At 38.1% G+C, this 27,844-nt stretch overlaps 2 protein-coding genes and 1 long non-coding RNA gene across 55 annotated transcripts in view; 2 read left to right on the top strand and 1 right to left on the bottom strand.

Annotated features, from left to right (window-relative positions):
• Positions 1 to 14,537, top strand: part of SKA2 (spindle and kinetochore associated complex subunit 2) — a 29,448-nt gene extending 14,911 nt beyond the window's left edge. For 3 of the 4 annotated variants that reach the window (XM_070562334.1, XM_008536511.2, XM_008536509.2), the window contains 3 exons: positions 939 to 1,025; positions 6,721 to 6,897; positions 12,334 to 14,537. In XM_070562334.1, the coding sequence (XP_070418435.1) occupies positions 939 to 1,025; positions 6,721 to 6,897; positions 12,334 to 12,402 (333 nt within the window). In that variant the 3' untranslated portion in view covers positions 12,403 to 14,537. The remainder of the gene's footprint in view (positions 1 to 938; positions 1,026 to 6,720; positions 6,898 to 12,333) is intronic. The other variant, XM_008536512.2, reaches the window with a different exon arrangement.
• Positions 875 to 16,581, bottom strand: LOC139074074 (uncharacterized). The gene is made up of 2 exons (XR_011523436.1): positions 15,526 to 16,581; positions 875 to 4,802 (listed from the first exon to the last, which is right to left on the bottom strand). It is a non-coding gene; the product is annotated as an uncharacterized lncRNA (long non-coding RNA).
• Positions 16,384 to 27,844, top strand: part of TRIM37 (tripartite motif containing 37) — a 143,750-nt gene continuing 132,289 nt past the window's right edge. For all 50 annotated transcript variants that reach the window (XR_011523435.1, XR_011523433.1, XR_011523434.1 and 47 more), the window contains exons 1-2: positions 16,384 to 16,986; positions 18,693 to 18,794. Coding sequence is in view for 21 of the 50 variants with exons in the window: in XM_070562330.1 (XP_070418431.1) it covers positions 16,966 to 16,986; positions 18,693 to 18,794 (123 nt within the window). In the remaining 29 variants the exon portion in view is untranslated. The remainder of the gene's footprint in view (positions 16,987 to 18,692; positions 18,795 to 27,844) is intronic.

Raw genomic sequence — 27,844 nt, 5'->3', positions numbered from 1 at the left:
ATTCCTTTGTATGTATATACCTCATTTTGTCTATCTATTCATCTGTCAATGAACACTTGGGTTGCTTCCACCTTTTGGCTATTATGAATAATGCTCCTATAAACATAGGTGTACAAATACCTCTTTGAGTCCCTCCTTTTGATTCTTTTGGGTATATACCCAGAAGTGGAATTGCTGGATCATATGGTCATTCTACTTTTAATCTGTATTTCTTTGGTTAATGGGGTTGTAGATAATGGTAACAGTGTGAGTATCCCTGAAAATAAATTTGTTCTGTGTTTTAACTTGAAATCACATTTCCTACCAGAGGTAGAAAAACACTGCCTGATGAGAGTGTCAGTGATCCTACGGGAATTCTTGAAGCCATTGTTAATTCTTGTATTAATATATGACAGTGGCTACTTAGTATCTTAATTTTGGCTCAAAATTTAAGAGAGATGAATAGAGAAACAACTTTCAAAATGTTAACTAGTTTTAAAATTTTTAATAGAGCATGGGTATTATAGTTGATGGAGGTTTTTTCTTTTTCTGGTGAGGAAGATTGGCCCTGAGCTAATATCTTTTGCCAATTTTCCTATTTTTTTTCCTCCCCAAAGCCCCAGTACATAGTTGTATATCCTAGTTGTAGGTAATTCTAGTTCTTCTGTGTGAGCCGCCACCATAGCATGGCTTGATGAGTAGTCTACAGGTCTGCGCCCAGGATCCGAACTGGTGAACCCCAGGCTGCCAAAGTGGAGCATGCAAACTTAACCACTCAACCATGGGGCTGGCCCTCAAATGGATGGAGGTTTTATATACTCTTAAATTTCCATATTTTAAAAATGAGTGTATATCTTATTATTAAAATTATAAAAAATATAAAGAGAAAGAAAGAATAGTTACAGTATTATGTTTATTAATATGTCTTTTGGTTCACAAAATAATGATTCATGCTTTAGTTCCAGAAAGCTGACTCTGATCTGGATTACATTCAATACAGGCTGGAATATGAAATCAAGACTAATCATCCTGATTCAGCAGGCGAGGTAATCTGCAAAATAAACGTCTTTTTAACAGAATATTTTTTAAAAGATTTTTCTGATAGTATTTCTAACAGTAGATTATAACAATTACATTATTAAGTACTGAATTTATAGAATCTTAACATCTTTTTGTGGTGGAAGCTTGGTCACAGCAAACTAGAGAGACTGTACCCCTAGTCAAGGAAATTTGTGGCTACTTTATTTTTAACCATTAAACAAGAATTATTGAGTCCAGAGGTACAAACCACTCTGGAAACCTCAGAAACTGAGAGAAGATAGATACCTCTAGGGTAGTGGTTGGGTAAGAGAGACATCTCTGTTTGAGTTGTTGCTTTCAGTTCTTTTGTTTATATACCCAGAAGTGGAACTGCCGGATCATAGAATTCTGTGTCAACTTTTGAGGAACTAGCTTTTTAAATACCTGTGTGGACTGAAAGAAAGAGTCTAGGTGATATTAGTGAAGGAATTTGTTCAGTAGTCAGCATGAGGAGTTCGAGCCCTGGGAAACAGTTCAGCAGAGTGCTCTGATGGAACTGCTCTGAGGTGTGTGCGTTTAAGCGCAACTTATATCTCTTTCACAAAATAGTGTACATGCAGGGAAGAGGAAAGAAAAATTTACAGCTGGATTTCATATATGTCACAAAAGGGATAGGGTACATCTGGTCTTTTCTTTAGATTACACATTAAAGGTAACGTAAGAATTCCTTGGTTACACATCAAACAAGTTCAGATGCTGATGTTATCTGTGTGTGGAGGGAGGCAAGAACCAGGTTGTTAATTATTCCCTCAATCTCTAAGAAATGCAGCTGTGGGGTAGGAGCTAGGTACCTTTCATCTTTTCCTGTAGCTGATGTCTCCAGCTGGCACCTTCAGTCATGAGGTGTGGAGTTGCAGGGTCATTTTGACACAGGCTGATGGTGGCGGGCACAGCTGCTTCACAGGACAGCATGGATTTTTTATTGTACTGATTTAAAGCCTATGCAGTTTGCTTGCTAGATTTGCCTGTTATACCAGGGAGAGGGGTCCCCCAAATCTGTCCACACCTGTAATATTTATCCAATAATTCTACTTTTTTGTATGATATTTGGGAAGAAAATCACGAACTTAATCTTTATGGATTTCACTGACATTAGTCCTAATGATTATATATGTATCAAGGAACAGGACAGTAAACAACCAGTTGCACTAATCTCTAATACCTTTACATGGTGTTAGTGGTAGTAAACATTGATTGAACATTACTATTTGCCAACCACTGTGATGTGTGTGTGTGTGTATACTCACATCCACATACGTGTAATTTTGTTTAGTTGCATTATCCTCATTCTAGTATATTGTGATTTGGAGACTGTCAGTAATTCTACATAAAAATCAACATTTTTTAATAGAATCTATTTAGAGATAAAGATATGATAAACTACAAGCTTGTATTACCATATTTTTCACCTATATTTGTTTCAGAAAGATAGTTTTGTTTTATTTTACGAGCATTTTCCCTGTAGATTCTTTTTTTTTTTTTTTTTTGAGGAAGATTAGCCCTGAGCTAACTCCTGCCAATACTCCTCTTTTTGCTGAGGAAGACCGGCTCTGAGCTAACATCTGTGCCCATCTACCTCTACTTTATACATGGGACGCCTACCACAGCATGGCTTTTTGCCAAGCGGTGTCATGTCCGCAGCTGGGATCCGAACCGGTGAACCCTGGGCCACGAAGAAGCGGAACGTGGGAACTTAACTGCTGCACTTCTGGGCCGGCCCCCCCTTTGGATTCTTTTAAATTTAGTAACACAACTAATGGCACATTTCCTTTTGTTTCTTTCAAAAGACATAATTGAATTGAGCTTTTTGCTCATGTATTGGTTTTCTTTTTCCTCGTCACTAGCACTATTGGTAGCAGAGCACTTCTTGTATATTCTTATGACCTATCATATCACCCACTTATAATAAAACCGTAAAATAAACTGAAGTGTTATAGGAACAAATTAAGGTGCAGCACAGTTTACAAACACCAATAAAAGAATGCAGTGGCTCCCAAGAAGTCATTCACTCAAACAAAACAGGCTGTGTACACAACAGTTTTTTCCTCTGTGGTGTGGTGCAAAGTCCTAAAATCGTGTTAGCCTGAATTAGTTGTTGCCATATCAATTTTATTAGATCCAGTTAATGTCACAAAAACATGTAGCATGGGTAATTGCCTAACTACCCTATCCTAACTCTTAGCTCTCTGGCTGTTTATTCCTTATGTTTGATTCACCAATTCTTCCTTTTCTTGGTTTAGGAGATTATCAAGGATTAGTTCTTGCCACATTTTTTTCTATGAATTTGTATTTGGGGAATTCATCATCCTTTTGATTTATATGTACAAGTCTCAGAGCAATTCGCTACCTAACTCCATTCTAGTTACCTAAAGATCATTTATACCTGCATGATTCACTGTCACCTCATAATCTTCTTCCCTCAGACCAATTGTCCTCCCAACTTTAAAATTTTATTGTCAAATTAATTTTTATATATGATTTGAAAAGTCACAGAAGTATAAAGCTTATATTACAAATAATAATTCCTTGTTTCACGCTCTCCCACCCCCAAGAAGGCCTCCACTTTATTTCAGCATCTTCTCTTAATTACCTCTGTATTTCTAAATAGTATGCTTGTATTGCTATTTTTTCCCCCATCTGAAATATCTATTGAATTCCTGGATATAGACTGTTCTAGTTCAAATCCAAGCATTGTATGGTGATCTCAGGCAAGTCAGTTAACCTCTCTGTACTTAGTTTCCTCGTTTGTAAAATGGATATTACACCCTACTTTGTAGGTTGAGAGAGAATAAAATTAGTTATATATATAATGTGTTTAGAACTGTTTGGTCCAGAGTATATGCTATATTTTAGCTGTTAATATTAATAATAACTTCCTATTATAGAAGATAGATTAAATACCTTACTCCCATATTTATCCCCATCTTCACAATTTCTGGATATATCCATATTCAGTGTTTGTTTATATTATTATGTCTTAGTCTGTTTGGGCTGCTGTAACAAAATACCACAAACTAGGGACTTTATAAACAACAGAAAGTTATTTTCACAGTTCTGGAGGCTGGAAGTCCAAGATCAAGGTGCCAGCATGGTCAGGTTAGGGTCTTCTGGGTTGCAGACTTTTGGTCGTGTTCTCACATGGCAGAAGGGGAAAATCTCTCTGGGGCCTCTATATCCGAGCGCTAATTCCATTCATGATGGTTCTGTACTCGTGATATAATCACCTCCCAAAGGTCCCGCCTCCTAATTCCATCACCTTGGGGATTAAGTTTCAGCAAATGAATTTTGGAGGGATACAGTCAGACCATAGCCAGTATAACTCTGCAAGTATTACTTTTATCTAAATCACGTAGTATACTATGTTTGTTTTTCCTTTCTTAGACAACTTGTTTTTCTGGAGCTAATAATTGTTTTCTTTTTTTCCTTCAATTTACTGAGTTTTTCTGTGCAGTTATCATTAATTCATTCTCAGATTTTTCTAACAGACCTGTAAAACTCTTGTCAACATTGTCAGACATCACATGATCCGTAAATTAAATTTTCTTCCACATCCCTTCTGGTGCTGTGTATTTTCCTGCTCCAGTCTTACCTCCTGCTCTACAGGCCTCCTGTACGGCTGTTTCTGGGATTTCTTTACCATTATTTTGGTAGTTCCCTTTGTTTTACTTCTAGTTTGGATCACAGGTTTCAGTCTTTCTTGGTTTATGTCCTTAATTGAGTGAAGCATATCCCTCAGAAGCTTCCTGAGGAAGAGTACACAAAAGGTTAACTTTTTGAGATGTCAGATGTTTGAAATTGAAATGTCTTTATTTAACCCTTATTTAATCCTTTAGTTGATGACTGGTTTGGTTGAGTATGGAATTCTAGATTGGAGATTATTTTCTCTTAATTTTAACATCACTGCATGGTAGTTTTCTAGCGTCTAGTGTTCCTGTTGAGAAATAGATGCCATTCTAATTCCTGACCCTTTGTGTGTGTCTTCCACCCTATTCTAACCTCTCTGCCTTCTGCGCCCATCCATCTCTCTTGGAACTTTCAGAATACTTTATCTATACTGTGAATTTTATAGTTATTGTATAAGTCTTTTCATTAATTGTGGTGTCACTTTGTGGGGCCCTTTAAATCTGAAAACACATGAATCTAAAGTCTTATATAACTTTTCTTACATATTATATTAATAAGAAAAGAAGTTCTCTTTCATGGCCTCTCCTATTACTGAGATATTGGACTTCCTGGATCTATCCTCTATTTTTCTTATCTTTTCTTTCCAATTTTCATTTTGGTGTTTTTCCCCCCTACTTTTTAAGATTTTTTTTTTTTTACTATATTTTCTAGTTTTCCTATAGAGATTTTTTATCCAATATAATCTACAGCATCTAGAAACATGATGGGAAATTTACCCCTGAAGGTAAAGGGACAGTTCTCAATGTCATTGCAGTGTAAACGAGTAGATACCCCAAAAGGCATCTTAAATATGTACTATTCCTTTATTTACCGGACTGCACATTTGGTATCATCTATTATTTCTTTACCCATATCAAACATACCAACTAAGTTCTCCTAACTTTTTCACGATGTCTCTCTTCTGTCCCTCCCTGCTTCTACTGCTCATGCCATAGGTCTTGATCACTCCTTGCAGAATTATTTTAAGACTTTAAGTTAGATTTTCTGTTCTTATTGCTTCCTGTTAGAATCATCTTTATTTACCATTTCCATCATCAAAAGCTTAGAGAAAAATCTCCAAGGAAGAGGGGAGTAGAGGGCCACGAACTGAGCCCCTGCCCATAGCCATGAGGTAGGTCCATAGGGGGAGGAAACAACATTAATAGTGGTAGTGTTAGGGGCTGAGTAAGGATGAGAATGTCCATAAATGTTTTCATTTGGGATGAAAAGCCAGGAAAATGGACTTTCTACTAGATGGGTTCTGTCTTCTCAGTAAAGCAGTTGGTGAGGTCTTGTGCCAAGAAGGAATGGATGGGAAGTGGAGGGAGTGGAGAAAGTTTGGAATAGCTAGTACTGGAGGGTTTGCTAAGGAACCGTCAGGGAATGAAAAGAATTACCAAGTGGCAGAAAGGACCCAGTTGAAATGTCTTTTATGGAATAGTGGTTATTTATATTCCAAAATGAATTTGAAAAGCCAATGTAATTTATAAATATAGTTGCTTGAGTTGGGATGAATTTTGTATGGTTAGGTCAGTGAGTTGGCATTTATACATACTTTAGCCCCATGACAGTGTGTTTAAGAATTTTATGATAAGTGGTTTCAAGTTGTCTTATTCTTTAAGAACAAATCAAAATACTTCCTTTAATCATCTTCTGAATAGCATTTAGAATTGTATTTTAAGAATACTGTGTAATTAATTATTTTGAACTGTGCATCAAATGTTATGTATCTAAAGTGACCTTATTTGCTGTTTAATATTGCTTTTTTTTTGTGGGCTATTTCTGTACCTAGGCTTTAAATTCCTTGAGAATAGGATCTAGGTCTTATACTTCTCTTTTTCTTCCCCTCCTCCCATCGTCTTTCACACAGTTGCATAATTAAAAACTCGGTGTTTGATTAAATGGATGGTAGAATGTGTTGTATATATTTTAATTCTTAAAAGAATCTTAATTTTCCTTTTCTCAATTTAATATATATTAATTTTTTTCCTGTTCTAGAAAAATCCAGTTACACTCTTAAAGGAATTGTCGGCAATAAAGTCTCGATACCAAACTTTGCAGGCACGCTTTAAACCAGTTGCTATTGAGCAGAAGGAGACTAAGAGCCGAATTTGTGCTACTTTCAATAAGACTATGGCCATGATACAGGAACTACAAAAGCAAACAGACCTGGAGGTAATGCAGTCAATTGATAAGTTGGATTTGTAGAGTTTTAATTCCGTGTCACTTTCAAAGATAAATCCCCAGTAAATTTCACTTTGAAATTCAGCAGTTTGAACTGTTGATAGAAATGAGATTTTCTTGATTTCCTGAAATATTATAGCTCTTATCTCCTTTTATTTTAAAATGAGCTTGTCGACTTGACATCATTAATGAAGAGGTGTGCTGTCTTGGATTATGTAGCCATGGCAGAAGAGAAAACTTACTAGTGAGAGTGAGGAATCTGGAAAGCATCTATACCAGTGACTTTTTTCTTAATTCTCCTTTCATTCAATTGGGTTGGTGGGCTTGGGTAAGTCTGACCTTCATTCTCTCCTTCTAGTGCCCATCCACTTCTCATTTAGTGTAAGAGTCCTTGTCATTGTGAGCCTGTATCACTGATGTGTAAAACTCTTATATGTTGCAGTAGAATAAAGAATATGAGCTGCTGACTTAGGCACTAAAATCTTGAACAGCCAACTGAAGGATTTGGTAGCATTTTCGTTTACTGTTAAGGCAAAGTTGGGGGCTTCTGAAAGAAAAGACAGCCTATGCGTAGATGGAATCATAGAGTAGAACTTAATTATCTAGACAAAAGATGGTCAATAGGTTTTTATCTCTGGTGCCAACTCCAGTTGATTAACTGGTAATAGCTGCTTAGAGCTGTGTCTGGGCACGACAGAAAAGCTATCTGCTATGGGCATGCTGCTAGTGGCAGCATACGTGGTATTTATTTGCCAACTCTGAACTAAATTATGGCTTAAGATAGTTGAATTATGGGCTTGTAGCTAGAGTAAATCTCAAAGCTTGACTACCCAGGTCAATTTCATCAAGAATTTTTTATATTGCCTATGGAAGAAAAGAGAACAATACCTGGTTAAAATTATAAAATGATACCTTAGATGTATCTGTTATGTCACAGGGAGATGAATAGTGGAGGAGGGAAGAACAATTAAAAAGGGCACAGAGGGAATAAAGAGGAGGAATTTAAAACAGTAAGAGTGGTGTCACATGATAATAAATAAAATGCAAAAAAAGTATGTATATGATAACCTTTTATAAATATAACTCAAATCACCTATTCTTCATTGTATGTGATCAGAGCCTGACAATAGAAGCACATAAACTTGTTCTTTTTGTTGTTCTTGTTTGTTTTTTGAGGAAGATTAGCTCTGAGCTAACTACTGCCAGTCCTCTTCTTTTTGCTGAGGAAGCCTGGCCCTGAGCTAACATCATGCCCATCTTCCTCTACTTTATATGTGGGACGCCCACCACAGCATAGCTTTTGCCAAGCGGTGCCATGTTCGCACCCGGGATCTGAACCGGTGAACCCTGGGCCGCCGAGAAGCGGAACGTGCAAACTTAATCGCTGCGCCACTGGGGCGGCCCCTAAACTTCTTCTTAGGAAACAAATCTTGAAGAGAGATTAAGTGTACTTCTGGATGTACGTATCAACATCTATGTATAGAAATCCATAAATTTATTGAAGCACAGAATAAATTTGGGTGAGTGAACAAACAGAAAAATGATATTTTGAATATTTACTAAAAATTGTCCCTGCTGGATACAATAAATAGATGGTATATTTCTGACTGAGATTACAAAGTGGTACAGAAAAATAGTTATGATAGTGATAGAGGATTTCAGTCATTTGAACATCTGTAAAGGTCTTCAGTTAAAAGAAGAAATATCTGAAATGAGCAATAATTATATCAAAGGTAGAAAGCTCAGGAAGTTTTCACTTTGGATCGGATAATAACAAAGATAAATGACTGAAAGGTAGATTATAAACCTTGAAAAAGGAGATCATCTTTTAGAATCAATGATAGCCAACTTGCGAAATGCTGGATATAGTGGGTCTCATACATACTAGTTTATTTTATTGCTTATTTTTATTTTTTTAAATTATTTTTATTTTTTATTATTATTTTTATTTATTTATTTTTTTGAGGAAGATTAGCCCTGAGCTAACTACTGCCAATCCTCCTCTTTTTGCTGAGGAAGACTGGCCCTGAGCTAACATCCATGCCCATCGTCCTCTACTTTATACATGGGATGCCTACCTCACGGCATGGCTTTTGCCACGCGGTGCCATCTCCACACCCGGGATCTGAACCAGTGAACCCTGGGCCTCAGAGAAGCGGAACGTGTGAACTTAACCCCTGTGCCACTGGGCTGGCTCATCGTACATACTAGTTTAAAAATGAGATAGTAGGGGGCCAGCCCCATGGTCAAGTGGTTAAGTTCGAGTGCTCTGATTCAGCGGCCCAGGGTTTTGAGGGTTCAAATCCTGGGCGCGGACATGGCACCACTCATCAGGCCATGCTGAGGTGGCGTCCCATGTGCCACAACTATAAGGACCCACAGCTAAAATGTGCAGCTATGTGCTGGGGGGATTTGGAGAGAAAAAAAAAAGATTGGCAACAGTTGTTAGCTCAGGTGCCAACCTTTCAAAAAAGAAAAAAAGAGATAGTAGAAAGTTCAGAGAAAATTTTTGATTGAAATGTGGAAGCAAAGGGGATGGTATCTGTAGAGAGTTATATAACCAAAAACAGTTCTATGAGCCCAGAATTTAAAGGACATGCAAGGTAGACCTTGTAAAGGAATTTTAAGTATAAAAAGATAGGTATATCAATCATAGGGATAGACCTGTGAGAATAATCACGAAAGCTAAAAGCTAGATTGAGCTGAGGCTTCTGAAATTTTCTAAAATAACCAAAAGCGTCTTTAAAGTTATTTTAGGAACATAAAAAACAAGAAAGGGATACGTCTACTTAGGGCAAAGGGTGCTTTCTTTATAGACAACAGAAAGCAAACAGAAAGTAAAACTGTGGCCCAGTGCGTATTGGTTAAATTCGTGAGCTCTGCTTTGGCAGCTGAGGGTTCCCAGGTTCAGATCTTGGATGTGGACCTACACACTGCTCATCAAGCCATGCTGTGGCAGTGTCCCACATACGAAATAGAGGAAGACTGGCACAGATGTTAGGTCAGGGATAATCTTCCTCACCAAAAAAATTTAAAAATTAAAAAAATCCCTGTTTGGGAGCAGCCCAGTGGCGTAGTGATTAAGTTCGTGTACTCTGCTTCAGCAGCCCGGGGTTTGTGGGTTTGGTTCTTGGGCCCGGACCTACACATCACTTGTCAAGCCATTCTGAGGCAGCATCCCATATATAAAGTAGAGGAAGATCAGCACAGATGTTAGCTGAGGGCCAATCTTCCTCAAGCAAAAAGAGGAAGATTGGCAACAGATGTTAGCTCAGGGCCAATCTTCCTCACAAAACAACAACAAAAAAGAAAGTAAAACTGTTCAGGTATTATCTTGCTATAATCTTTATCAAGGTGGGTAGTTGTTTATTTGGAAGGGTAGAAAATATATTTGAATTGATAATATTTAAAAAGAACACTTGAATTGATAATATAAAAAAATAAAAAGGGAGATGAAAACAGAAAAGGACATGGAAGGAAGGGAATACATATTAGTTTCCTCATCTTTTTAGTTGATACTAAGACATTGAGGTTTTAAATATACTTAATTATAAAGGTGACCACTAAAAGACAAAAAAAGAGGACTGAATTTGTACCAAAATAAAAAATAGTGAAACAAACCCCCAAAACAAAAATCTAGCAATAAATAGAAAATTAAAAAGGCATTAAAAATAGAATGCGACATTCTATTGATGCTCCAAAACGTTTGTATTAAAGATTTTAGGCTGGTAAATTCCTGGAAAAATTCCTTGAAGGTTTATTAAACAGATGGTTTGAAATCTCTTGAACAGTGATCACAAAGAGTGACATGGATTCATGGAGTACAAAGTCTTGCCAGAGTAATATCATTTCCTGTTTTTGAGATAGAAGAGGGGAATTCTGTAACTATTTGGGTTGCAATAAGGCATATAATTTTCATTTTATCTATGTGAACATTTTGGGTACATGTTGGCTTGGTCAGCCAAAGCAGCTGGGCTGTATAATAGCCACATGTGGCTATGTAAATTAAAATTTGTTAAAATTTAAAGTAATTAAATAAAATAAAAAATTCAGTTCTTCATGTACTGATTGGACAGTGCAGATATAGAGTATTTCCAGCATCACAGAAAGTTCTATTGGACAGTGCTGCCCCAGAGATTCTGATTCTGTAGGTATGGGGTGTTCTAGATTTGGCAGTCTCTCTAGAGATGACCTATATAGTTAGGCAGATTTGTAACTATTTGAGTGATTCTTCAGTTTGTACTTCCTGTTACTCCCCATATAACCCTTTGTTTCAGCCAGGCTGCTTCTTGTTGTTCTGTGAACGTCCCTTACAGCTTCCCTTCAGCTTCTCTTCTTCCCTTTGCTTTTGCTCCTACCTGCTTTTGGTGGATACTCTTAGTTGGTTATTTTCTCAGCATCTGTTCTCCTTTCCTGCCTAACAGAGTACTGACTTTGAGATGTGTGCCATCCCTCATGGCCTCATGCCTGAGGTAAAGTTGGCACTATCCTCAGCTTCAGAGATGTACCTGATTGGCAAGGGGGATATTTTTTTAATTATTATTGTGGTCATAATAGCTTATAACAGTGAGATTTCAGTTGTACATTATTGTTTGTCATACACCATATAAGTATGCCCCTTTAACTCTTGTGCCCACCCTCCACCGGCAAGGGGAATATTTTACTTTGACTAACGTTGGTTCAGGAATGGGTTTATAACCCAAATGACATGTGAGGAGGCAAAGTCTGGAAGTAGGGAATTAGGAAGAGTTTCCTCACTGCTGAGAGATCCCTGGAAAGAGAAAATTTCTTTTCTTCTTCTAAACATTGTGTGTAGATGTGATGCCTAGCACAGCTAGAGCCATTTTCCTCTCAGCTTGAGGATAAAGACACCATCAAGGATATTGAGTTGTGAGATGGGAAGAAAAAGTCCTTACATTGTTGAGCTGCTTAATAAAGCAGCCTTGAAGTTTTCCCTTCTTTTGTATTTACTGTATAATAATAATGTTTTCTTATTTATTCATTTTGAAATCTGTTAACTTGCAGCCAAAAGCATCTTAATTATCCTTTAAAATTTAGCCTAAGTCTCTCTACTTCTTAGGAAACTTACAGACTATTTTTGTTCACATTTGTTTTTCAAAATACTTTTAGAATACAGCATTCAAATGCGACTTCTTTGATTCTGTTAAATTCCATTCCTTAAATTATTTGATTTCTTGGTCTTATTTCAACTTAATTGCAAGTTCTTTGGAAGCTCAAACATCAAAGTACCTTGTATATAGATAAACAAATATCTATTTTTTCCCTACCTTCCTAAATTTGTGATCACATACATACATAGTATGAGCTTATGGAAACATTTATTGTGTGACAAAGCAGAAGTTAACTAAATTAATTTAACAATCTTTAAAGGTTTTTGAAATAAAGATTTTGTCATTTGTTTTCTAGCTATCACCACTGACTGAAGAAGAGAAAACTGCAGCCGAGCAATTAAAATCTCACATATCAGATTTATGAAGCAATGGACTTGCAGAAGGGAACTCTAATGGAGAAAAGATTAATTCCAGAGAGACTGAGGAAGATGTCTTGTTAGCACTTGATAACCAGAGGTGGGGGGTTGGTGAAGGAGGAGGGGATTTGGCCTGGGTGACTGGATAGTGTGCCTCTCACAAGAGAGGGAAGTATAAGAAGAGGGTAGGTATTATATTAATAATTAGACAAATGGATGGAATGGGAATAAAGGGATTTAAAAAATATATGCACATATTCTCAGTCTTACAATGCAAGGAAGTCTCAATACTATTTTGCCTTTGTTTTTGTATAATTAGGATAACATAGATGTCCTGGCCTACTGTAAAAGAATGTTTGTGTACTATCAGTCAGTCAGATGTGAATGAGCATGCTTTGGAAATTATAGAAAAAATACTTGTATTATATTATACATTATATATGTATATAATTTTATTTGTGAAAATTTTCCTTGCAAATGGACTCACATTATTGGTGAGACTAATATGTGACCTATAGTCTCCTATAAAATCTAACTTTAAGGGCTGGCCCAGTGTTGTATTAAGTTTGCGTGCTCTGCTTTGGCAGCCTAGGATTCCCTGGCCTGGATCTCAGGCGCAGACCTACACACCGTTCCTCAAGCCATGCTGTGGTGGTGTCCCTCATACAAAATAGAGGAAGATTGGCACAGATATTGGCTCAGGGCCAATCTTCCTCACCAAAAAATAAAACCCCCAAAAACCTAACTTTAGTAATAAGCTGGCTTTTCCAAGACAGCCTCACATTTATTTTGTTCTTATTCCTTCTGCCTGCTAATGTTGACCAGCATGAGCTCTACTTTCAAATGCTGTTTTAGATGGTCCCTGTTGTATTTCAATACTACCTTTGTTCTCTTTCAGCCTATATTACTATAGTTGTTCATTCAATATGAAAGGTAAGAAACTGAAATCAGAGGAGCATTGGTTGCCAGTTTGTGTGTGTGTGTGAATTTCCCTATTTATTTTGAATAACTCGCAATAAGGTAATTATTCAAAGTATGGACAGATCTTGATACAAAGATGTTAATCAGAGTTATTTATAACAGCAACACACATACACATTCAGCTAATGCTATGTAAATAGGAAAGGAAATCATGGTCTATCTATACAATAAGAGGTTAAGCTGCCAATAAATTATTATTGTTAATGTTTTGGGAAATGCTGAAGCTATGCTAAATGGGGGAGAAGAGAAGCAGATAATGCAATTTTGTAGTTAAGGTTGGGCTTTGGAGTCATACCTGAGATGTAAATAGGCGGTTTTAAATTCTAGCTGTGTGACCTTGAGCAAATTATTTAACTTCTCGTTGGAAGCACAATGAGATGGTAAAGTGTCTGGGTTTGATATTTAGTAATCCTTCAATAAATAATATTTCCATATATGTAATAAAATATGAAGCATTGAAAAGACTAGGAAAAATGCATCAAATTTTAGTTCTGCAAGTTATAGAATTATACTTTTATATAATTAAGGAAATTTTTGTCATGAGTGTGTTATTTGTCCATTAACAAATTTATAACAGCTGACAAACGGGTTTGGGAGAGTAGCTTCAATTAAAATTGTCCTGTCTAATTGGGAACTAGAACAGAACAGAAAGCTCCCCTTTTTTAAATTACAGAAAAATAAGTCATACCTTAGTAACATATTTTCTTTAGTAGTTAGGCAATTAATAGTAAGGAAGTCCCTGTTGTGGGATGGCTTTGGGATATGATATTGATTGGTGGGATTGAAAAATGGTAGTATCATGAGGTCATAAAATGTTCATAGTGTTAAAGTGGTTTTGCTTTCAATAGGGAAAAAAACTAGATTGTACTGTTTTACCTTCCTTCTCAGTCATCTTCTAAATGTTGGTTCTTTCCCTTGTCCCCCTTAAAACTGTTCTCTATGCACTTCTTTATATATCCATTTGTTTCTCAAACTTCACTTATTGCCTCTTTGTGGGTAATTCCCAAATATAACTCTTGCACTAGATCTAGGTCCATATTGCCAATAAAAATATTTACCTGACCATTCAAAATTGAACACGTCCAGAATACTTACTGATTTTATTTTGTTAATGGCCACTATTGTGTTAGCTGGAATTAAAACATTTGCATCCCTTTCTTTATCTTCTTGGTTGATAAAATCTGTAATTCTCTCTCTGAAATTTTCATAGTTTCCAACCTCCACTTTATCTTTACTCTTACTACTCTAATTTAGAGCTTTTATTTCTCATCTGGATAATTGTTTTCTCTTATATGACTATAGAGATCTTATATTCTTAGCTGTAAGTAATAAAAATTAGTTTTAAGTTGTATTTTAATGCAACTTTAAGAAATTAAAAAATACGTGTGCCTAATTTCTCCAGAAGTAATCTGCAAACAATGTCTTCAGATGTTTCTACATGTATACAAGATTTTTTTTTTTTTTAACAAAAATCGGCTGATACCATACATTGTACTGCAGCTGCACTTAGTCTTTTTCATTTTAAATATATTTTGGATGTCTTCATGTCACACATCTGCCATTCTTTTGAACAGCTGAAATCCAATATATGGGTGTTCCATTATTTTTACCAGTATCTTATTGATAGGCTTTGTCCTAATAGACAAGTTAGGAGATGTGTTTTTTGGGGCGTGGGGGGAAGGGAGGAGGGCAGTAAAGTCAGCCGTTAAGGAATTCTGATGGAGCAGATTACAGGCTTCCCAACTCCACAGTGTAGTTTAGCATCCTACCAAATTCTTTTTTGCTTGTTAGCCAGAATCTGACTTTGTGCTTGCAACCAATGACCCCTCATTAGTTATACAGGTTTTCTAATTTTTCACTATTGTGAAATATTGCAATAAATCCTTAAATATTTTTGGGTTCTTGGGCAAATATATCTAGCTGTACAGGAACCTATTTTAATATTTATCATATATTTTAATTTGTCTTGTTTTCTACTAAACTGGGTTGCAGAGACCACTTCTCACTACTCTTTGAATCCCAAGTACAGTACTGTGTTCCATAAATAACTTTTTAAATTGAGGTAAAATTCACATAACATAAAAATTAACCATTTAACATTATTAAAGTGTACAATTAAGGGCATCTTAGTACAAACGGTGTTGTCCTACCATCACTTCATTGTAGTTCCAAGACCATGGATAATTCTTCGTGAAAGAATTTTTCAGTCACAGATTAATATTCCTAATATATATCTTTGTCCATGGCTCACAGTTTAAAAAAAATTGTTACCCACTACTTCTAAGAAAGTACAAATGCCTGATCTTCAAGAACTAATTTCTAGATTCTTGTTGATTCTCTGCCTGTGCACTCTAGGTCGGGTTAAGTGTAGTAGTGTGCAACAAACCAGAAAAGAAAAATTAAGTTCAAATTAAGAATTTGATGTAAGTTCTTTGTCTCACAGCTTCAATTCCTGCAATCTTTAAACATCTCTTATGCCATAAAATTGTAGATAGCAGACGCCAATATAGGAAAGCTGAATACAGCCGATACCCTTTTGCACTTTCCGTAGTTCCACGGCAACAGCTCACTTCCAGCGCAAGAAATGCAGGGTGGGGTATCGGTCTGACGTCTACACAGTCTGTGGTCTCTTCCTCCCACCTCCAAAATGAGAAACTGCACCGGTCTAGGCTTCAGTCTTGAACTTTGCTTGGGTTGGTGGGGCGGAAGTCTTAAAAACCGGAGAATCTGGGCTTCCTCCCAGAGAAAGAACCACGAGCCAAGAATCCTTTGCACCACGGTTTCTCAAAGTGCGGGCCACAGCACAGTGCTTGTTGAAAATGTGGATTTCATGGGGCCCCACCCTAGAACCTCAGAGTCCGAATACCTAGGGGTGTGGCTCCGGAGTCAGCGTTTTCCATAAGCACTCCAGGTAGCTCCAGTCTTCAGCGCGCGAAAGTTTGAGAGAGCTGAAGCACCGCCCATCCCCTGAAGCGTGGGGGACGCAGCGAAGAGCCACGCTCCCCGTCGCCTGCGCTAGCCCGAGGCCGAAGGCATGCAACCCTGAGACAGCGAGCCGCCAAATCTCGTGTGCGCCCCCGCAACGCGGGAACTAGGGACCCGCCTCTCTCCGCGGCGCGCCCCGAACGCAGCGTCCGGCACGCATGCGCGCCGCGCCTTCCCCCGCCGCCGCGCCTCCGGCTGCCCTGGTTACCGTTGGTGTTTGCGAATTCCCTGCAGCGCCTTCTTCGCTGGAGACCAACACTGCCGGGCTCTAGCCGCGGTTCGATACGCGCGCGCCCGCGTCACGTGGCCCGAGACTCCCTCGCGGTCGCTGGCGGGTGGCTGAGCCGGGAGGAAGGAGCTGCGGCCACAGCTCGCCCTCCCACAGCGCCCTAGGGCGGGCGCGCGGATAAAAATGGCGAAGGGGGGGTAGCTGGCGCCGAACCCGAAGCGATGGGGCGCGCAGGTGGTGCGGTCGTCGGAACCCCCTGACCTGGGCGCCGGGCTGTTCTCCGCGGCGATTTGACCTGGCGACCTCGGGCCGGCGCCTCCTAGGTCAGTCTACGGACTCCGCGGGTCGCCGAGGGCCCCGCCGAGAGCCGGAGGCAATGGATGAACAGAGCGTGGAGGTGAGGGGACTTGAGGAGGGTGGTGGTTAGTCTCCCCCGCCACCCCGCTAAGCGTTGTTTATTCGGGGCACCTTGCCCTAGTCCTCCTCTAGTAGGGCACCCGCTGTGGAGAGGGCTGCCCCCGTGCGAGGGACGCAGTGCTCGTTTGCAGCCCTCCAGGTGCCTTGTCCTCTGGCGGTTCCCGCAGTCAGGTGGTGCGTATCCTGCCGTTTTCTGGATGTCTTGGCGCCGGTCATCATCCCCACAGGGTTTTTGCCAACTACAGCCTGTGCAGAGCAAAACTGCAAATTCATCAGATGGACGTGCCCTGCGACTCGCCACCAGTTTTTGCGAGTTCATGCGCGGATTCAAATCTTCCGAATGGATAGTCATTCCCGCCTATCGATATATTTTGCAGACTTCTGCCTTTCCTAAAGTGAATGAGGATATACTCTTACTATGCTGTGTGACTGTAGTTTTCCAGAAAAACCTATTCTTTTTGTATCTGGTTCTTGTGAGCTGTGATTTCAGATGATTGGGATATTTACGTTAAGGCTAGGGCCATAAGAAAGATTGCTTATTAGACTTAATTATATTAATAGTCAAATTTGGATCCTTTCAAATACTAAAATACGAAATTTTTGCTTCTCAGTAGGGGGCAACTATGTTACTGGGCACTCCGGTTGGAACTAGTTCACCCAGTGCTTGTACCGGCCATCCCCCAACGTCTGCATCTCACGGGTTCTTTCGGGTCCTGCAGAGTCATGATTAGACTCATGAGTAATTTTCTCCTTAATTCCTCATGTGAAAGTATTGTAAAGGTTTTGTAACCTTGCCTTGGTTTTGGGAGAGTTTAATGCTCCTGGAATGGAGTGAAAATGAATGTAAGTACTGAAAAATAAACTTAAAATGTTTAGTAACCTATATTTGTTTTCTTGTCAGTTGCTTCCTAAATTGATTCATCTGAGGCTTGCAAAGATAATACTATTTCTTCTAGTTACGTAGTTGTTTTTTTCTTCCCAGAGCCTTCATAGACCTACCAGCAAAACTTTCAATAGGGGCAGAATCTCAGGCTCAAATAAATAGCTGGTTGGTTGCAGCATCAGGGCAGAAATTCGGATTTCCCAATTCTGAATTAGTTTCCCTCTTGATCAGAGTACACTGCCATTAGAATATGTATCTTTTTAAAACTTTTTCTTTTTAAATTATAAAAGTAATCCATCCCCTTTGGGGAAAGGCAGAAAAAAGTAAAAAATTCATATTGTTCATTCAGTTATATAGTTTGCTTTTTTTCCCCTTACCGTTATATATCATAAACATTTTTTCTGTATCATTAAATAATTCACGGCATGTTTCTAGTGACTGTTGTAATCTATGCTAACTGCCATAATTTAATTAGTATTTGGATATTTGGGCTATAGCCAGATTCTTGCCATTGTAATTAATGCTTCAGTGAAAATATTTGTGCATAAGTCTATGTTTGCATTTCATGTCTTTTCCTTAGAATAGAACCATTGAAAGCTTAGAAAAAAGGAAGCACCTTTTCCAGGAGATGTTCGAGGTACCCTGGACCTTGACTAACCAAGTTCTGTTATGGAATAAAGTTAAAACCGTGATATTATCAGCCCAAAATAAATGTAAATGTTGAGTGAATTATTTTAAGTATACCTTTTACTCTTGATTCAGTAGCCTAATCTGGAGGGCCTTACATCTTTTGTTATTTTCAGAGCATTGCTGAGGTTTTCCGATGTTTCATTTGCATGGAGAAATTGCGGGATGCACGCCTGTGTCCTCATTGCTCCAAGCTTTGTTGTTTCAGCTGTATCAGGGTAAGTGTATTTCTTTTTATGTGCATTTAGTGTATATAGGAAATATTGTAAAAAGTAACCATTTCCTTTATCTTTTTCTTATTTTACATTTTGTTGCCTTTTTAAAAAATATCTTAAAGGAACGTTCCTTAATAGCGAGACCAGCAACGTATATTGTTTAGTAGCAGGGAGATGAATAATCAAGTGATAGCTGCCACGAAATGTCTGGAAATCAAAGCCCACTGTAATTTTAGTATATTTACATTCTTAAATCACTGCACATTTAACAAGTACTTAGGAAGTGCTTGCCTGCATTTTGTTTGGGGTTGAGGGATACTAAGGTAAGTGACAAAGTGTTTGCCCTGAAGGAGCTTAAATCTAAATGAGAGAATGGACTTTGTGTTTATATTGAAGAATGTGTAGTGTTGTAAAGAGGCACCAACAAACTGCTGTGAGGCTCAGAGGAAGGAGAGTTGAGGCTTCTTTGACGGGTGAGATGGAGAAAAAGCTAGTAATAGATTCAAAGGCAAAGAATAAAATCATATCTTATAGTAGTTACAAGAGACTTTAGAGATGAATATAATTCAGTGGCTTTAAAACTTGAATGTAAGTGAACCCCTCAAACAAAATTATGAGGAAGCCTAAGATGTAGAACAGGAGGACTTATTTTGGTTGTGTGTGGAAATTCAATGGCACATCTGCAGATCAGAGTTGAAAACTGCCCTCCTGCATTACTCAGTAGATTATTTCCTTCACTGAGAAAATCAAAGCCATCTAATGTCTCTTTACCTCAAAATTTCTCTGTGGGGGGCCGGCCCGGTGGTGCAGCGGTTAAATTCGCACGTTCGGCTTTTCAGTGGCCCAGGGTTCGCCTGTTTGGATCCCGGGTGTGGACATGGCCCCTCTTGGCACGCTGTGCTGTCGTAGGCGTCGCACATATAAAGCAGAGGAAGATGGGCACGGATGTTAGCTCAGGGCCAGTCTTCCTCAGCAAAAAGAGGAGGACTGGCAGTAGTTAGCTCAGGGCTAATGTTCCTCAAAAAAGAGAGAAAAATAAAATTTCTCTGTGGTTCCTTATTCCTGCCTACGGAAGAGAAATATCCCTTTATCAAGAGTAGTATATGTAACACTTAAATCACTTGCCTCTAGTCACACAGCTAGCAAATGATGGAGCTGGATTTGAATCCAGGAAGCCTTGCTTTAGAGCCTGTGTTCTTTGCCTCTACACCGTGTGCAGAAGACCTAGCTTACGTACCATGCTAGTTCTCTAACTCATAAACTGAGAGACTCAATCTTTCAGCCTGTTTCCTCAGCTATAGAATGTGGATAACAAGACCTGCCTCAGAGGATGGTTGTGGCATTAAATGAGATAAGCTAAAAAGTAATTTAGAAACTATAAAGTACTATCTGCTTGTAAGGTGTTATATTATTCTATTGTTAAAATAGCAACTAATACATGTATCATTATGTTTTATAAATGATAAAACTGAAGCTAGAGAAGTTAAGTAATTGGCTTCTATCACTGTAGTTAATTAAATGGTAGAGGCTGGATCTGGACTTAGTTCTTTTGATGAAGGTCTCGTATACATATGACCCCTGATTATTACCTTCTACCTCATTGATTCTTCGTTTCTTCACTGTTACCTGTTCCTCTTCCTGCTCCTTAAAGGTATGTATTAAATATTGCTGCTGGCATTCTCTACTTTGAGGTTTCTGGGAAAATTTCATAGACTTTGGGAAGTTTGATTTATTCTTGCAGGTTTAACTATTATCTCTGTGTGTATGGCTCCTAAATCTATGCCTTCAGCCTTGACCTATAAATGTCTTATCTGGTTATCTTTCCATCATCTTGAACTTTGTTCCAGATCAGATTCTTCCTATTATTTTCTCAAATTGACTTCTTGAGTTTTTTCTTTTTATTCTGTTCTGCCAGTCCACTCAAACTTGAAACCTCTTACGCCAGTGATTTTTAAGTACTGTCAATTATTATCTTCTAGTGTCACTTATATCTGTCCTACATTTCCATTCCTATTGTTACCATCCTAATAGAGAAATATAGATACTTATCACCTCATGCTTAGATTATTATAGTTACCTTCTAACTGATCTCTCTGTCTTGAGTCTTTTCTTATCTCTAGTCCATTTTGTATTTTGCTGCCATATTGATGTTTTCTAGTAATGTCATTTTGTTTCCTCCCAGAAGCCTCAGAGATTTATTCCCTGAAGGATAAAGTCCAAGAACATTAGTCTTATATTCAGACCATCAGATAATCTGGTTCTAACCTTTTTTCCTAGAGCTGTCTTGGTTCCTGAATGCACCATTCAGTCTTTTTTGAAGAAGATTAGCCCTGAGTTAACATCTGCCACCAATCCTCCTCTTTTTACTGAGGAAGATTGGCCCTGAGCTAACATCCATGCCCGTTTTCCTCTGCTTTGTATGTGGGATGCCTACCACAGCATGGCTTCACAAGTGGTGTGTAGGATCCGAACCGGCAAACCCTGGGCCACCAAGTGGAATGTGCGCACTTAACCGCCGCGCCACCAGGCTGGCTATAACCATTCAGTCTTTTGTTCATTCAACAAATATTAATTTCATGCCTACTTGGAGATAGGCATTGACTTCCCAAGGATTTGACTTAGTAGTTGGGATATAGACAAAGAAGTAAATAGATAGATGTTAGTTACCAATAAGTGCTATGAAGAAAGACCAAACTGAATAATGGTGGGGACTTTGAGGAGGGCACGAGCAGGTTGGTAGCTATTTTAGATAGGGTAGTCTGGGAAGATCTCTCTGAGGAGATGATATTTGAGCAGAGACCAGACTGAAATGTGGGAGTGATGGGAATATCCAGGGGAAGGAAATCCCAGGCAGAGAAGTCAGAAGAGGCCAAGGCCCTGAGAAGGGAGTATGCTTAGTGTGTTGAGAAATAGCAAAGAAGCCAGTGTGGCTGGAGCAGAGTGGACAGAGGGAGAGAGGGAAAGGAGATGAGTTTGGAATTGTAGCTAGGGGCCTTGGTAAAGACTTTGGATTTTATTTTAAGTGTGATGGTAGCCATTGAAAGCTTTTGAGTGATATCAAGTAATTAACGTTTTAAAAGCTATTACTCTGGCTACTATGTGGAAAGTAGACTGTAGGCAGGTGGGAGAGGAAGTGAGAAGACCAGTTAGGATGTGTTTATTAGTGAAAAGTGACTGGTGCTTTAGACTAGAATGGTAACAGTGGAGGTAGTGAGAAATAGGGCAGTTCTGGACATGTTTTGAAGGTAGAGCCAATGATGGGATTGAGATGGGATGTGAGAAAAGTTTTTTATGGCGTCTGGATGAAGGAATGATTTTCCATTATTCTGAGGTAGAAGAAACTTGGGGAGGAGCAGATTTTGGTAAGCTAGAGATGTAAAAGTTTTGTTTTTAAATATATCAAGTTTGAGATGTTTATTATACATCTAATTGGAGACGGTAGTTGGAAATAGGAATCTGGAGTTGGGGAAGGGGACATTAGAGAGATTAAATTTTTAGTTTATAGATAGTATTTAAACCCAGGGGACTAGGTGAGATCACTAGATTACCTCCTTGGGAGGATAGTTTTAGTTCTGAACTCTGGGGCACTCAACGTTTAGAGGTTGGGGGAGGAGGATTAAGCAAAGGGGAACAAGAAGGAGCTGTGAGTGTGGTGTCAGAGAATTCAAGTGAAAAACATGTTTCAAAGAGGAGTAGTTTAGCTGTGTCATATGGTTCTGGCCTGGGAGTTGACCATTGGATTTGGGAATGTGTGTAGGTCATTGGTGACCTTGATGAGTAGTTTCAGTGGAAGAGTGGGGACAAAAACCTGATGGCAGAGAGTGGGAGGAGAATGAGACAAGTGTGAAAAAACTCTGGCAGAATTTTGTTGTAAAGGGAAGAAATAAAGCAGTGGGTTGAAGGCGGGTGGTGTTGAGAGTCAACTTTTTTTATTTTTTGGAGGAATTTTTGTATCTTGTTGAGACTGAGCCAGTAGAGAGAAAATAATGATGCTGGAGAGAGGGGATAATTATAGCAGCAAAGTCCTTGAGAGCTGAGTACTCTACCTAACCAAATTGTAATATTGTTTATTTGAATGCCTTCCTTTCTCCTCCATCTCGTCTCTGTTCATTCAACCAAGAAATTTAATTATTTGTGACAGTCCAGATTGAATAAAACAAACTAACTTCCAGACCTGCGAATAGAGTTCTTCAAAGTTACCTAGTAGTTAGTGACAGACCAAAACTAGACTGACTCCCAGGCCAGCACTCTCCCCACAACTCCCTGGAGCCTGCACCCTCACCAAAAGGTGGGAACCTTTGTCAGGCTAGGTCTCCTTCATTCATCGAACTACACTCAGTTGGTTCTCTCATTACCTGTTTCTGTTTTTGTATTCTCCCATTTTTTGCTTCATCTTTCTCATCCAGTTTTTTTTTTAATACTTTTTTGATTTTCAGCATTGTTAGCACTTTGTTTACCTATAATTATTGTTTTGTTTTTAATTTTGCGGCCTAAGAATTAGGTATAACTGATATACTGTAAACTGTACATATTTAAAGTATACAGTTTACTAAGTTTTGACAAATGTATACACTTTAGAAACCATTACCACAGTCAAGATAATAAATATATCTGTAATCCCCAAAAGTTTCTTTGTGCCTCTTGGTAATCCCTTCCTCCTCTTGTCAGTCCCTCCCTCCTCTTGTCTTTGTTCTGAGGCAATCAGTGATCTGCTTTCTCTCACTGTAGATAAGTTTGCATTTTCTGCAATTTTATACAAATGGATTCTTACAATATGTACTCTTATGTGTCTGGCTTTTTTTATTCAGCAAAATTATGTTGAGGGGGCTGGCCCAGTGGCACAGCCATTAAGTTCACATGTTCTGCTTTGGCAGCCCCAGGTTTGCCGGTTTGGATCCCAGGCGTGGACCTACACACCTGTCATCAAGCCAAGCTCTGGCAGGAATCCCGCATATAAAGTAGAGGAAGATGGGCACAGATGTTAGCTCAGGGCCAATCGTTCTCAGCAAAAACGGGAGGATTGGCAGCAGATGTTAGCTCAGGCTTAATCTTCCTCAAAAAAACTTGAGATTTATCTATGTTGTATCAATAGTATTCCTTTTTGTTGCTGAGTAGTGTTCCATTGTATGCATATGCCATAGTTGGTCTATCCATTCACCTGTTGATGGACATATGGGTTGCTTCTAATTTTTGCCAGTTAATAGAAAACTGCTATGAACATTTGTGTACAAGTCTTTGAATGGACTTAAGCTTTTTCTTTTCTTGGATAAGTAATTGGGAGTGGAATGGATAGATCATGTGGTAGGTGCATGTTTAACTTTTTAACCAATTATCAAATTGTTTTCTAAAGTGATTGTATCATATTACATTCTCACCAGCAGTGTATGAAAATTACATTTCTTCTGCATTAATGCCAACACTTGGTATGTTCAGTCTTGAATTTTAGCCACTCTCACAGGTATGTAGTGGTACCTCAACTTTTCCCTTAAGATCAGGAAAAAGACAAGGATGCCTGCTTTAATTACTTCTATCCATTACCCTCTCTCCCAACCCGTGGTAGCCACTGTGCTTTCTGTCTCTGTGAGTTTGACTTGTCTAAGTACCTCATATAGTCTAAGTACCTCATATAAATGGAATCCCCAAAAGTTGTTCCCACATATTGTCTTTGTCTTTTTGTGTTTATTTCTAGGCTATTCTATTTTATTGATCTCTACTTCTGTGCTTATGCTGGTGTCAAACTGTTTTGATTACTATAGCTTTGAGGTAAATTTTTAAATCAGGAAGTGTGAGTCCTCCAACTTGTTCTTTTTTGTTTGTTTTGATTGAGATATAATTGACATATAACATTCTATTAGTTGTTGGTGTACATGTTCTCTTTCAAATAGTTTGCCTATTTTTGGTCCCTTAAGATTCCATTTGAATTTTAGATTGGGTTTTTCTACTTCTGTAAAAAGTACCATTGGGATTTTGGTAGGAATTGCATTGATTCTGTAGATTGCTTTGGGTAGTATTATCATGTTAAAAATATTAAATCTTCCAATCCATGAATACAGGATGTCTCACCACTTATTTAGGACTTATTTATATTTCTTTCAGCAGTGTTGTAGTTTTCCACGTACAAATCTTTTAGCTCCTTGGTTAAATTTATTTCTAAGTATTTTACTCTTATTTTTTTTTTTTTTTGAGGAAGATTAGCCCTGAGCCAACATCTGCCACCAATCCTCCTCTTTTTGCTGAGAAAGATTGGCCCTGAACTAACAACTGTGCCTGTCTTCCTCTATTTTATATGTGGGACGACTGCCACAGCATGGCTTGCTAAGTGGTGCTGGGTCTGCACCTGAGATGGGAACCCACGAACCCCAGGCCACTGAAGTGGAGTGCACAAACTTAACTGCTATGTGCCCAGGCCAGCCCTGGTATTATACTCTCTTTTGTTGCTATGGTAAATGTATTGTTTTTCTAATTTTTTCTTGGGTTCTTCATTACTACTTGATAGAAATCCAAATGTTTTTTGTGTAGTTGGTTTTGTATCCTGCAACTATGGTGAATTTGTTTATTGGCTTTAACTGTTTTTTGTGAAATCTTGAGTTTTCTACATGTAAGATCATGTCATTGCAAACTAATAATTTTACTTCTTTTCCAGTTTGGGTGCTTTTTATTTCTTTTTCTTGCCTAATTGCTCTGGCTGGAGAATTTTCAGTAGTATGTTGAATAGAAGTGGGGAAATCGGGCATCCCTGTCTTTTTCCTGAGCATAAGGGAAAAGTTTTCAGTCTTTAAGCATTGAATAAGATGTTCACTGTGTGTTTTTTTATATATGGACATTTATCATGTTGAGGAGTTCCCTTCTATTGCTATTTCTGTATTTGTTTTTGTCATGAAGAGATATTGGATTTTGTCAAATGCTTTTTCTGTATCAGTTGAGATGATCATGTGTTTTTTCCCCTTCATTTTATTAATATGACGTATTGCTACAAATGATTTTTGTGTTGAACTATTCTTGCATTGCAGGAATAAATCCCATTTGGTCATGATGTATCATCTTTTAAATGTACTGTTGAATTCGGTTTGCTAGGTTTTTGCTGAGGATTTCCCTAGTACAGTTTTGCAGAGTAGGTATGTTGATTCTCTTGTTGCATATGAAGAAACCTTGAATTCAGTCACTTGTCTAGTATCATGTAGTCAGTAAGTACCAGAGCTAGGAATCAGAGTTGAGTCTGAATACTGTCTAAAGCTTGTGATTCTTCTGTTTTAATGAACGAGAGAAATTAATTCTTAAATTGAATGTGGGGGAATTACTATAAAGGTTTTAATATTTGTGCATTACTATTGTATCACTGATTCTTTGGTGTTGGTTTAGGAGAAACATTGTTTTTTCCCAGAGTATTAAAATTGCTTTATTTATTTTGTGATTAAGTTAAATTATGGAATACAAGGTAAAAATGCCACAGATATCCAGGGAAGGGTAAGGTCACTAGCCTGGGATAGGCAAGAAAGTTTTATGGACGTAATCAATTGACATTCCCATGGGGCAGGATGTGGAAGGAGGGATTATATAAAAGTGAATACACAAATATGATGCCAAGAGTGGTATATACTGTAGCAATAAGCCTGTTTTGACTGAAAGGGAGGGGCATATTTAAAAATATGAACTGGTCACTCCCTATCATGGTTCTAACCTTTATAGAGCTCATCGTCTAGCAGGGCAGGGGAGACCAACAAATAAGTCAACGTAATAAAGTGTTAGAAACATAATGAAAAGGGAGTAATAGGTTGCTGTGGTAGAGCCTGGCAGTGGTATCTGAAATAGTCTGTAGAGAGTCGGGGAAAGCTTTCTGGAGGAAGTGGCATATCAACTGAAATCTAAAGGATGAGGAGGAATAACCCAGTTGAAGAGAACTATTGAAGAAGATTCTGGGTAGAGAGAGGAAAGGTAGTTAAAGACTTAACCTTGCTGGGTCCGCTAGAGTGAGATAGAAGACGAGGCTGGAGAGGAGTGGGCCGAGTCCAGCCCTGGAGGGGTGCTGTACTTTAGCAGAGCACCGTTTCAGGGGAAGAAACCTGACTCAAATCTTGTTTTTGCCGAGGGACCAAAGAAATAATGTTGAAGGTTGTTAAGAATGGAGGAATCCTTTTCCATCTATTTTCTTTTTCCGACTTTATTTTCTTTTCTGTGAAGTACTTTTTTCCTATTACCTTTAATCTTTTATTGTCCTTTTAAGCTTTCCTTGGGAATTTTATTTCTGAATTGATTATTTGACTTTAAGTAAAAGCACATATTCTTCTAAAGAAATAGAAAGGGATAAATAGAAATAACAGATTATGGGAGTACCTTGGTATAGGATTATATAGTTAGTTATTTATCTCTGAACCTATTTACGGGGCAGTTAAAACATAAAATATTTAACCATAGAGCTATTGTTTTTTGGAAAAGTATTTGGAAAATCTTAGCATCTCCTTTATACATGGTATAAAACTGCTCCCTATCCAGTAATAAGTAAAAGGATTAAATTAATAGAATTTGAGGTTTAGTAGACACTATTCTCTTGTGAAACCTTTTTATAATTATGAGGAAGCCAAGTTATGTAGATTTTTAAATTACTGAACTGTAGAACTCCATTAAGACATAAAAATTTTTGCTGTATTTCTTATTCAAATTTAGGTCTAATTTGTATATCCATAATGTATATACTTCAAGATTAGTTTGCTTTTCAAGAAAGGAATTTAATAGTACCTTAAACTTCCTGGGATATTTTATGGTAGGTTAGTTAGAAGTAAATCATCACTGTAGTTTATTTTTGGGAGTGGTGATGACAGTATGATGATTTTTTTGTGAAGATGATCCACATCTTTCCTGTGAGATCCAGAGAGTCCGAGGATCACTTTCTTTCCTATGAGAGAATAGTTTCTTGACAACTATTTTGGGATGAGTGCTGTCCTTTTGAAAGTTTGTTCCTGTCGCGATGATAATGAGAGGGAGACAGTAGATTGCCTGCTGTAAGTATCTATATGCAGGCAGTAGAGCGTTAAACTCATTAAATTTGGTATGTAAAT

The sequence above is a fragment of the Equus przewalskii genome, chromosome 10 (genome assembly GCF_037783145.1).
Source record: "Equus przewalskii isolate Varuska chromosome 10, EquPr2, whole genome shotgun sequence".
In the NCBI taxonomy this organism is placed as follows: domain Eukaryota; kingdom Metazoa; phylum Chordata; class Mammalia; order Perissodactyla; family Equidae; genus Equus; species Equus przewalskii.
Note: the sequence above shows the minus strand (reverse complement) of the source record. Positions and strands in the feature narration are given on the sequence as shown.